Source organism: Nansenia antarctica, assembly GCF_963989245.1.
Source record: "Nansenia antarctica genome assembly, chromosome: 2".
Taxonomy (NCBI): Eukaryota; Metazoa; Chordata; class Actinopteri; order Argentiniformes; family Microstomatidae; genus Nansenia; species Nansenia antarctica.
Window position 1 is genome coordinate 55380787 of NC_137675.1, and position 11755 is coordinate 55392541.

General features: G+C 45.9%; 1 protein-coding gene across 1 annotated transcript; it reads right to left on the minus strand.

Annotated features, from left to right (window-relative positions):
- Positions 1 to 7819: 7819 nt before the first annotated feature.
- On the minus strand, positions 7820 to 11419 carry nptx1l (neuronal pentraxin 1 like; the record flags this gene model as incomplete). The annotated part of the gene is made up of 5 exons (XM_080522349.1): positions 7820 to 8041; positions 8558 to 8737; positions 9091 to 9335; positions 10353 to 10560; positions 10976 to 11419. The coding sequence occupies 5 exons, from the start codon at positions 11417 to 11419 to the stop codon at positions 7820 to 7822; spliced, it is 1299 nt and encodes a 432-aa protein (XP_080378475.1).
- Between the last annotated feature and the right edge of the window lie 336 nt (positions 11420 to 11755).

The following is an 11755-nucleotide window of genomic DNA, read 5'->3' on the forward strand; positions in this document are numbered from 1 at the left end:
ACCCATCTCTGAGGACAGCCCCCTTTGACTCCTGCTGGGGGGGGGGGGGGGGGGGGGGGGGGTTGTGGAGGATTGCTCAGGATTGATCCAATACTACCCTCATCACCCCCCAGGGAGCTATCACCGATGCTGATATTATATGATAATGATGTGACATGATATGATAATCATGATACCTTACCTTACCCTATTAAAAGAAGTAGGAGCTGCACACTCAAGTAACAGATGCAACGAAATGTGGTTTAATACGATTAAAACGGTTTCGGCCGTAGCCTTTGTCAAGTCTTAAATACCTTGCTCTACCCTACCATACGATACATTTTATTCCATACCATTCCATAAGACATGATATGATGTGATATAGTACTGTATGCTAACCCCCCTCCGCTTGTGGGAGTTGCCCACTGCCCTCCCCCCTCCAGGGTGCTGTTCAGTCATGTCCCAGTGGACCCTGAGCTGCAGAGGGTGGCACAGAGCCAAGGAGGGAACAGCCAAAAGGAAGTGCGCTGGATGGCGCCATTAATCTGCCCTGTCATCCCTCAGACAAGACAAACGGTAGGGGCCCAGAGAGATACACCGACCCAAAACCCACTGGACCGCTAAAATTAACACAGCCGTTTGATTCTTACCATCCCCCGCACCATCCTGTTTCATTCCCGCCGGTGATTTTCATGCGATCTACAGTACAGTACCCAGATTCTCATCGCCGCTAGTGGCTTTAACAGGTGGTATCGATGTAAAAGCATGCATGCACAGGATATACCACACACTAGCTTCTACTCTTTAAAGCGCCAGTGCGAAATGAACTACACCCCAGAGAAGTAATCAGATACCTGCCTGTCTGGGGGCTCTGCCAGGCTGTTTCAAAGGAAATCTGGTAGCCTAATGTTTGTCTTCATATTTCCCCAGGGAGACCTCTCTCTCTCTCTCTCTCTCTCTCTGCCAGAGCTGCTTGGAATAGCGTGCGGGCGGGCAGTCCTGAAGTTGAGTGGCTGGCTAGCTGGAACACTGGCAGCCAGGATGCCAGGCATGAGAAGGCAGGCATGAGCATTTGAAGGAGAATTTCCCTCTTTTCTCTCCGGGATGAAATTAATTATTCATTCGGTGGCATTGGGTGTTGAGTCTTGACAGCCAGGGGATGAGATTAAGGGCGAATACGGATGTGTCTCACTCTCATGTATATTCTGTTTCACCGTGCGATCCCAAACGCCTCTTGTCTCTCTGCCAGCTCACCACAGGGCATCCCCTCAGCCTGTTACTCAGAGTCAAATAAGGAGACCCGCTTTGCCCTCCTGAACAGAGAGAGGGGAACTGTTATACCCCCCTCGTGTCATTACTGGGGAGATGAATGGAAAAAGGGTTTGCTAAATCCATGCAATAATGAATTGGGTAGATATTTGTTGAGGCGGTTCCAGGAAAGCGTAGCATGATAAGATTTAATTGGAACCTTGAGGTATTGCTTTGCTTGTGCTTACTTTAGCCCGAAAATAGCTCTGAAATACAGCAACCGGTGAAGGACTTTCACGCGGTAGAGGTCATTTCATGGTAGAGCTCTCGTCAATGGTGATGTACTGTATGGAATCAGACAGCTGAAGGTCAACCTCTCCTCCGCCTCTCTAAGAAACTGAAGTATCTTGAAGTACACTGTTCACGTTTGGGTAGTATTGGTCATTTGGCCAGTGACGGCAGCCGTCAGTCCTGAACCCTGTGGGATGACGTCTTGGTTTCCTGGTTTTGCAGCTGACCATTCATCTATTGTCATCCATAGACCATTCATCTAGTGTCATCCATAGACCATTCATCTATTGTTGTCTATTGACCATTCATCTATTGTTGTCTATGGACCATTCATATATACTGTTCTCACTAGCAACCCAATATCCACCTCCCCAAGGTGCTCTTATGTATCCAAGCAGAGATCATGTTTAACGTCAATAATAACGACCCATTGCAGTTTGCCTACAGAGCCAACCGGTCCGTAGACAGTGCAGACAACATGGGCCTCCACTTCATCCTCCAGCACCTGGACTCCCCTGGCATCTCTGCCAGGATCCTGATCGGGGACATCAGCTCTGCATTTAACACCATCATCCCAGCTCTTCTCCAGGACAAGCTGTCCCAGCTGAGCGTACCTGAGTCCACCTGCAGGTGGATCACTGACTTCCTGACAGACAGGAAGCAGCATGTGCGGCTGGGCAAGGTTGTCTCGGGGTCCCAGAACATGAGCACTGGAGCCCCACAAGGCTGTGTGCTCTCTCCTCTCCTCTTCTCGATCTACACCAACAGCTGCACCTCTAGCCACCCTTCTGTCAAACTCCTGAAGTTCGCGGATGACACAACCGTCATTGGATTCATCTCCAACTGGGACGAGTGCGCCTACAGAAGGGAAGTTGACAGCCTGGCCTCCTGGTGCAGCCAGAACAACCTGGAGCTCAACGCTCTAAAAACTGTAGAGATGGTAGTGGACTTCAGGAGGAGCCCAGCCCCAACCGCACCCCTTTAATCATGTGTGACTCCCCAGTAAGCAGTGTGGAGTCATTAAGATTCCTGGGGACGATAATCTCACAGGACCTCCACCATCAAGAAGGCCCAGCAGAGGATGTTCTTCCTGCGGCAGCTGAAGGAATTCAATATGCCACAAAAAGTGATTGTTGAGTTCTACATGTCCATCCTCAGCTCTTCGATCACCCTCTGGTTCGTTGCCTCCACTGCCAAGGACAGAGACAGATTACAGTGGATTATTCGATCAGCCGAGAAGGTCATCGGCTGCAACCTGCCATCTGTCCTGGACCTGTTCTACCCTAGTAAGAGAGCAGGAAAGATCATTGCTCATCCCTCTCACCCTGGTCACCACCTCTTCCAAAGTCTCCCATCTGGAAAAAGGTTCCGGTATCAAGACCAAAACCTTGCGCCACCTGAACAGTTTCTTGCCCGTGGCAGTGGGCCACACAAACAAACCCTCGGCCTTTCATTAACTCTGGGACCCCAACCCCCCCCCCCTGCCCTGTCACACACACGCGCACACACACACGCGCACACACACAACTGACAATGTAATCCATTTCTATCATTGTCTTTTTAACCTATTTTTGCTTATAATAGTGTTGTTTATTACATTGTTGTTGTTTTTTATTATATTGCTGTCTGTGTCTTTATGTCTTATGTACCAACCACACCAAGTCAATTTCCTGCATGTGCGAATATAATTGGCAATAAAAATAATACTGATTCTGAATGTACATGATCTGCTCCTCTCCTCTAGACGTGATACTAGGCAGACTCAAATGCAGAAAGTAATCAGGACTCACAGGGAACACAGGCACATACATTGAGTGAAAACACAGAACAACAGTATTGCTTGGCTTAAATAGCAATTAACTAATGAGGCACAGGTGTGGACAATAAACTTAATGAAAACAATCCAAAATGTCTATGAGAGCTTTTAGACTAGTGGAGGGAGCAGTAGGTTCAGGAACATTCCTAACAGTAATCTTCTCCTTCTACTACTCCTCCTCCTTCTCCTCCCCTCTCCTCTCTTCTCTTCTCTTCTCTTCTCGTCTCTTCTCTTCTCTTCTCTTCTCTTCTCTTCTCCCTTCGTCTCCTCTCCTCTCCTCCTCCTCTGCTCTCCTCTCCTCTGACCCACATCGGAGGTGCTGTATTCCTATCCTGACCATGCATGCATATTTCATCAGGCTCTGTTGGGACAGTGTGTGTGTGTGTGTGTGTGTGTGTGTGTGTGTGTGTGTGTGTTTGTTTTGGCCTGAGCTCATTAAGTAGTCAAAGCAGGTGGGATGTGGCAGGAGAGAGAGAGGTCTTGTTAGCTGCCACCATCGCACAGGCCTGGCTAGCTGCACAGAGACGGCCAGGTTACAAAGGCCAGCAGCCAATGCTGGTTAGACCTACCAGGCATCTGCGAGAGTGGCCTGAGTGGGCCGTTATTCCGTTACTCATACACACTCCTTGCGTATTCCGATAGTAAGCTCATACAGTATTCTTACCAGGCCATCAATGTGTAGAGGTGCATGCATTGGCTCACACATGGAGCGGCTTGCCAGTGCGGAGTCTGAGTGGCCAGGAGACAATTGATGCGGGGTTTCTCTGCACTGCTGTGGAGCTTGGCTCAAGGGTTACAGGGGTTTGTTCACATGTATGTTGAGAGCTAATTAGCCATAGGAGAGGTGGATGTAGGTTCAGAGTGTTGTCGGTGCTCCTCACTGCACCGAGGAGCTCTGTGGTGTCATGTCTCTTGAAGTTGATGCTGGGTTTCCCCAACAGAGTGGTGCTGGTTACGCCGGTGGGCTAGCTGCCTCCACCTGGTCATTAAACAGTGCTATTCTCAGTAGAAGTCACTCAACGACCGCACATACCTCCTGGATTCATGGACAAGTATAAGTAGAGAGGATGTGAGATGAGTTTTCTCTGTATTGTGAAAGACTTTGGAAAAGGTTTGGCAGTTCAATTTCAGACCTTGGTAATGAAAAAAAAGCAGTATCCGCACACTCAAAACTGTGCAAAAAAAAGCTTTCGGTCTTTCATAGACCTTCTTCAGGCATACCTATGAAAGACCGAAAGCTTGCGCTATGAAAACATTTATTTTTGCACAGTTTCGAGGGTGCAGATGGTGCTTTTTTCCCAGTCCATTTGATACACTTCAGCTCCAGCACCTCAGCTGAATCAGATTACAGATGAGCAGTGGTATTTTCACTATTTTGATACATTATATATCATTTAATACAGCAAGAATGACAACCCAAAAACATGATGCTGGCCACTTAGGACGAAGAAGGCAGAAGGCAGAAGGCAGAGGTCAGTAGGCTCCTCCCACTCCCCCCCCCCCACTCATCTAGCCTATAAATACACTTGAGACCATCAGAAGCAGGATCTGGGTCAAACGGGAGGGAGGGGTTGGGGGCTTGATCCTGACACATGGTTCGAAGGTCAAGACAAGGTTGAGGGTGGTGAAGGGGGGGGTTCTATTCCTGGCCAATGCTCCAGTGACCACTCAGGCTGAGACCACTCAGGGGAGGGAGGGAGGGAGAAAGAGAAAGCCTGCGGTGTTCCACAGTAGGAATTATCAAGGTAACCCTACTCCACCTGTGTCCAGCATAGCTGCCAGTAATAGCTTTTGGATATGTATACGTTTTAGCAGGCTGGCACCTGAGGGAAGGAGCTATCGATGTTCCGTGTGTCCGTGCCTCATGTGGTGGATGATGAACGAACACACACACACACACACACACACATACATCCTTAACCCAACCAGCACAAGGGTGGCTTTGTGGTGTATAAGACCTGATGCCTTATCGCTAAAAGAGACATTACACACTAAGTGTGTGTGTGTGTGTGTGTGTGTGTGTGTGTGTGTGTGTGTGTCCGTGCGTGCGTGCGTGCGTGCGTGCGTGCGTGCGTGCATGCATGCCTGCCTGTGTGTGTGTGTGCGAATAAGAGAGAGGTACTGAGAGATAAGGCCGATTTAAAGTTCTGCGCCGAATTTACCTACGTAGCCTGCGTAGACTACGTAAGGGGTCTCGCACTTTACACTTCTGCGTAGGTCGCTCTGCAATTACACCGTCACATCGCTAGGTGGCAGTGTGTTTTCTATGCCCCTGTGCTGTGCCTCTTCCGGTTAGGAACTCAATGGAGCTCAAAGCTCAAAGCGGCATAATAGCGATCTTTTTGTTGTTATGCTTGTTGTAAATAAAAGTTCTATGATGCATTGAAATGACATTAAACTAAGATAATACGATGGTTATCATACTTTTTCAAATCTTTATTAATGAGTAATTACAGAAAAAGTAAATGACATTTCTGTCATGGCTTCCGCATTTTGGCCGACGAGAGAGTCGGAATCATGTGCTACCAAGCGGACCAATCACAGAGCTTATGGTTGAGTAGAAACTGACGCGTTCTTACATTTTTGGAGATGTGCACGTCAACCCTCTCCGTAGACAACGCAAGGCCACGCGGGACTACGCAAGGCTACGGTGTCGATTTTACGCAGAAGTTTAAATTGGCCTATAGAGTGAAGAGCCCTCTCTCAGGGGTACGGGTCGTAAGGCCGTAGACAGAATATTTCCAAAGTAGCCCTTGACCTTGGTCGCAATGAGACTGTACCTTGAGATGTTGTCTGGGTCCCGGTGGCCTGGAGATTTATTCAGCGTTAACGAGAGGTAGCTTTTTTCTAAAGACGGAGGAAATATTCCCACTCTCCTCCTTCTCCAGGGGCCTGACCACAGCGTTTAAGGTTCATGTCCCAAATGCAGATAGTGACTGCTGTTCCACCGCTGACCCTGTTCAACTAAAACATACTGAAGGTTTCTCAGTCTTTTGAGTGTTGATCAATGTTGAAGTCTGAATAAACCGACATAAATAATGCAGATGATTTGCTAATGCTAGTTATCTCAAGGGCCTGGAGAATATATTGACTCCCTGGTCGAGTGGCAGTTCCATATACAGTATGTAGAAAGTTCAATGGTTGTTTTATGTTGTACTGTCCTCTATGGTCTTGACGGTCCCCCCCCCCCTCCACACACTCTCCCTCTCTCTCTCTCTCTCTCTCTCTCTCTCTCTCTCTCTCTCTCTCTCTCTCTCTCTCTCTCTCTCTCTCTCACTCTCTCTCTTTCTCTTTCTCTTTCTCATACTGTCTCTCATTCTCCCTCACACACACACACACACACACACACACAGACACACACACACACACATACATACACACACACATACACACACAGACATACCCACTCACATACACACCCACCCACACACACGGCATAGATTCAGGTATCACAATTTTATTACAAAAATTAAACTTTTTCATCTTTCAGTGTTGCCATGCTTTGAGCATATAACAATACAGTATAAAATCTCAACCCAAAAGGACCATAGTAAAAGCAGATTTCGTCGATGCTGTTGCAGCATTTAGTTAAGTCATGCTGTTACTCTACATTTAACATTCCTATTAAAGTACAAACACCTGCAAAATGCGCCATGTTCATCAACGAATTGCTTTTAAATAGCCTACAATAATCGGTCGTATTATTCAACATAATACAAAGTGTCACGATAATAAACATCTGTTTTGAAATTAATTTGTTGTAGGCCTACAAGAAAATAAATACACAGTACACAAATACTTTGCAAATCATAATGAATGTGCTGAGTTTTTTTCAACAGCCCAAGGCACCCAGGCTTGTATGTTGGCAATAAATGTCATTCTTTACACAAAATCACGTCAAGCAGGTGGTGATAGAGAAACAAGCGATATAGAAGAAAGCTGTCTCTGGTTCATAACCGTCTGAAGTATACATTCCTTTTCAAGTCCACCAGTCGTTCACAGTGAAAATCCCAGGCAGTGGGAATAGAAAGAAAATCGCATGATAAGTTGAAATGCGTGTTCTCTGTCCACTAAAAACTACACGGTCTCCGATTCTACTGATTGTGGACTTTCTACGTGGTCCTCGCTGTCGGGAGTGCTGTCTGCTCGCGTCTTGGTGATGTCCGGTAGGGCTGCAGTATGCGTCAATTGCCCAACTGCCGCTCCATAGACCATAATGACAAACTCGTCGAACGAAACTTTCTCAAGCACCAAATGATGCCAGTGTCCAACAGAAGTATCCGAGATGAACATGGATCTGATCCTTTTTTTAACCGGTAAAAATCTAGTAAGTGTCCACACATGAAGTATTCAAATATCTATTACAAATCCAGTTGCCGTTTACTGAAATAAATACTTCTTTATCTTGCAAACCAACTTACAGACGCTTTAACAACATAGGCTTGAACACACGCATTTTTCATTGGCTTTTCAGTTCCCTGTAGTTCAGTTGAGTTGACGGCAAGCTTCGAATGTCCACTTGGATGCTCCTCCGTATATGTCAAGGCTGGTCTCTAACCACGAAAAGACGTTGCCCACTTGCGCTTTGCTGCTGCAAGTTGACAAGTTGTATATCTCTCCAATAGACAGCTTCCGATCCCAAATGTGAAAATTCGCCAGGTCACCAACAAAAGCTTGTGTAGCATCAAACCCCCCACCAAGCGTATCCTGCAGAAAACAATGATATATAATTAATGAAGATGGATATTGTGCTTCCACAAAGCAAAGCAATTATTTCAAGTTAACTGTTGGAGTTAATTTGACCATTAAATAATTAATCTATCCCTGCGGCTTGTTAGAGAATAGATGGTTGGCTCATATTTCTAATTACTTCTATATATCCCTGGATTACTGTTTTGACTAATGAATAACATGCCCGTGCAAATTGGTTGTCATTTAGCCATTAGAGTGTGAGATTTGTGCTGATATATCAGCATTCGTTTTGCGTTGTGTGCATAAAAAGGACCACACATGCACTTCTTATGGATAGCCTACAATTGGCATGGAGAGCCCTCAATTCAGAACCTTCATTTAGCTGAACCTTCCCTGTATGCCTAGTTTAATTTGTATCAATGAACACCTTGACATACAGCGCCATCAGTATGGCAGGACCATGTCAGTGATCATATCAGCCGTTGGGTTGCATGTTAACCATACGGACCATTACAATTGTGATAGACATACCTGTTCCTGTCCCAGGATCAGAATGCCTTGTGGTTTGATTGGATGGTACGGAGCCAAATTCTCTCCACTGCCCCTCATAACTCCATCTTGGAAGGCCTCCCATACACCATCACGAGTGGTCCAGGTGACACAGATGTGATGCCACTTCCCGTCGTTGATCATGAATGGCAATTTAGCTACCTGTAATGGATTGAAAAATCGCTGTTTTATGCATGGGCGCTGAATTTATATACTGTATCCACAAAAGGGTTTTCCAGGCGTTAACTAACTATATCTGTACACTTTTGTTGCAGAAAACCAAAACCAAAACTCACTAACACGAAATTCTTGTCATTTACTCTAGATAAAAGCAGAATATTATGTTTGATCAAAGACTGACTTACCAATTATATTCAATTATACCAATTATATTCACTGACTTACCAATTATATTCACTATAATAATATAGCCTAATAATATAATCACATTTTGTGATACTGACATATGGAAATGAAACATGTAAAAACCATTTTCTTGGACTAAAGGCCTATACCTTGTCATTTATGAGTATCTCCATTGGGTTGTTTCCCCACTCAATGAGCACTAGCTCGTTGGCCTGCCCCGGGACTGCATAGGAAAACGGGGTGCCCACTCCCGGGGACGCGTTGGATTTGAGCCACATGCACACAGTGAAGGCATACATCTCAGGAAGGCTCTTCTTCACTTTGGCATACATGTAGTTGGTTCTCAACGGGAAGGTCAGCTGGAATTTATCCAACGGCCTGTTGTCTTTCTGACCTGGAAAAAAAAAAAAAACGGAGGACAAGTTACAATACATTTCACAAGGAATGGAGAAGTTATGACATATTTTGAGGATCGTGCATAAAAGGTCAAACGTTTAATCGATTTCGTGGACATAGTTTGGCGCATACATTTTGAGGATTCTGTCCTGTCTTTTACAGCCATCTGTGATTGTTACAGTAGGATGTAAGTGGGATTTGTGCTTTTACAAGGTAAAATATGTCACCGCACATAACGTAACGCACCGGGGAGCTTTGCTGCGGATTTCTGAGCTTGATGGCAGAATCTTGTTATACAACATAAAACATCCTCTCTCTCGTCGTTCCATTTTTTTCTGCATCATATAGGCGAGGCGATTGCAATAGTGCTCTCCTTCACTCCGGTTCCCCCCCACCCCGCGATTTTACAATCGTGCCTGATGCCCGCTATAACGAGCGCGCGCCTTTACGCTGTAGCCTAATCAATATTCCTGTGGCGTCCGAAGACAAGCGAGCGTCGGCGGGCATCATTAGGGGTCCTGGCGAAGTTTGCTCTTCTCAAAGGGCCCATGGTGCAAGTGGGGAGACGGCTAGGTCATTAACAGCATCTAACGATTTGATCTGCATGAATTAAGAAAAACTGCTGAATATACGAGGCTGCACCATAACTTTTTTTTTTATTTTTACGGATGCCTTAAACAGTAAATCAGCTGCTTAAGCTGTAAAAAACGTAATGTGGAATTGGATATGCAAAGCAATGCAGCTATTCACCGGATTCTACCCCCTCCCCCTTCCCATCGAGTCCTCTGCGACACTGTGGCAAATACATTACCAAGATTTCTTATCTTGACAGGGATCTATCTAGGTCCTATTAGTAAGCCAATATGCACCACTAATTGATAGAATTATATAGGTTACAATCCGTTACAATAATTTATGAATAATCGAACTCATTCGATTGTCAAAACTATTGGTTTTTAATGGGATAAACTATCCCATCAAGAAATATACTCTATACGGCGCGTTGTTCGGCCACCTTTCTCGAGGTCGGTGATTCTCTGGTGCATGGACGTCAGCGTCGACTCCACTCTCCCGCGCTGCTCCGTCTCGTTCCGCAGTCCAGGCTTGCCCTCTTCTACACTGTTCACCCGGGACAGCACCTGCTTCTCCAGGTCGTCGATTTTAGTTTGAAGTATGTCTTTCAGGCTGTTTGCCTGGACGGAGTTGTTGTTCCGACTGAATTGCTGTGAGGGAAAGTTTTTTTTTTTCGTTTAGAGTAAAGTTTATGTCAAACATTCAAGGCTATACTCCTCAAAGGCGCAGGGACGCCAAGGCGCTAATGCCAGTTTAACTTCTTTAAGGTTTATTGTCCTGCGGTGTTAGCGACATGGTAAGTAACTCAATGTGTCTCTTGTAAGATGTCTGTCCTCACCATGACTCCCTAATGAAGATTAGTGAAGCGTAATTACATGGTAAACATGGGTACAGTAGCCTAAGCTCTCCTCCGAAAGGCAATAAGATGATGAAGGACAGTAATATAATACATACAAGTTTCTACACATATTTTGAATCCCATATTGTAAAATGTAAGTTTTTCATCCTATATAACTGGAGCATTCATAGCGTAGCCTATTGTAAAGGTTATAAATCACCACATACCTCGAGATTTTCTAATCTCTGTTTTAGAGACTGTAACGTCTGTGATAGTTGCGCTAAAGTGTCCGACGGACCCCTCGATACATCCCCCATAGTGTTTTTGGTCCCCGTCTCTTTTCTCCGTCCTCCTGGTCGTGCGTCTACGGGCTCGGGCGCACTCTGGCCCTCACACCGAGTTAACTTAGAAGTCAGTTCCCTGATCGTCTCTTTTTGGTTCATAATTGTTTCCTTCTGCTGTAGGACGGTCTCCCGTAACTGCATAACAGTGGTCTTCAAATCCTCCCCAGGCACACTGTTTTGCAATGTAGCGGCACATATGTCCATATCCTTGGGCACGGACGTGCAAATGAACTGGGTCTGTCCGCCGAAGTCTTGGGTCGACCCCTCCAAAAATAAGTACGAAAGTAGAAAAAGTTTCCAAGAGATTCCGTTCTTGATGGCATGCATGTTGACGTGTGTTTCTTCGTGTAGTTTCTTGGTTGAGGAGCCGCGGTGGTATGTTGCGAGTGATTTCAGAACCACGGAGCTGTCCCTTGTTGTTGTAATCCGTCTGTGGCGCGCGCCCGGTATATATAGCGCGCGTGGTTCTGCGCCGAACAGGTCCACCGCATCACGGATGGGAGGAGTCCCACTTTCGCAGCTTAATCGCCTCCTGCCCCATGATGTTAAGGTGGAAGCAGCGCCGCACTCAAAGATGAAACCGTTTTTTGCCCCGAGGCTCCCGGGTGTTAAATCATTAATTGTGTTATTTCTCGCCGTGTATTATTTATTTGGAAATAGCGG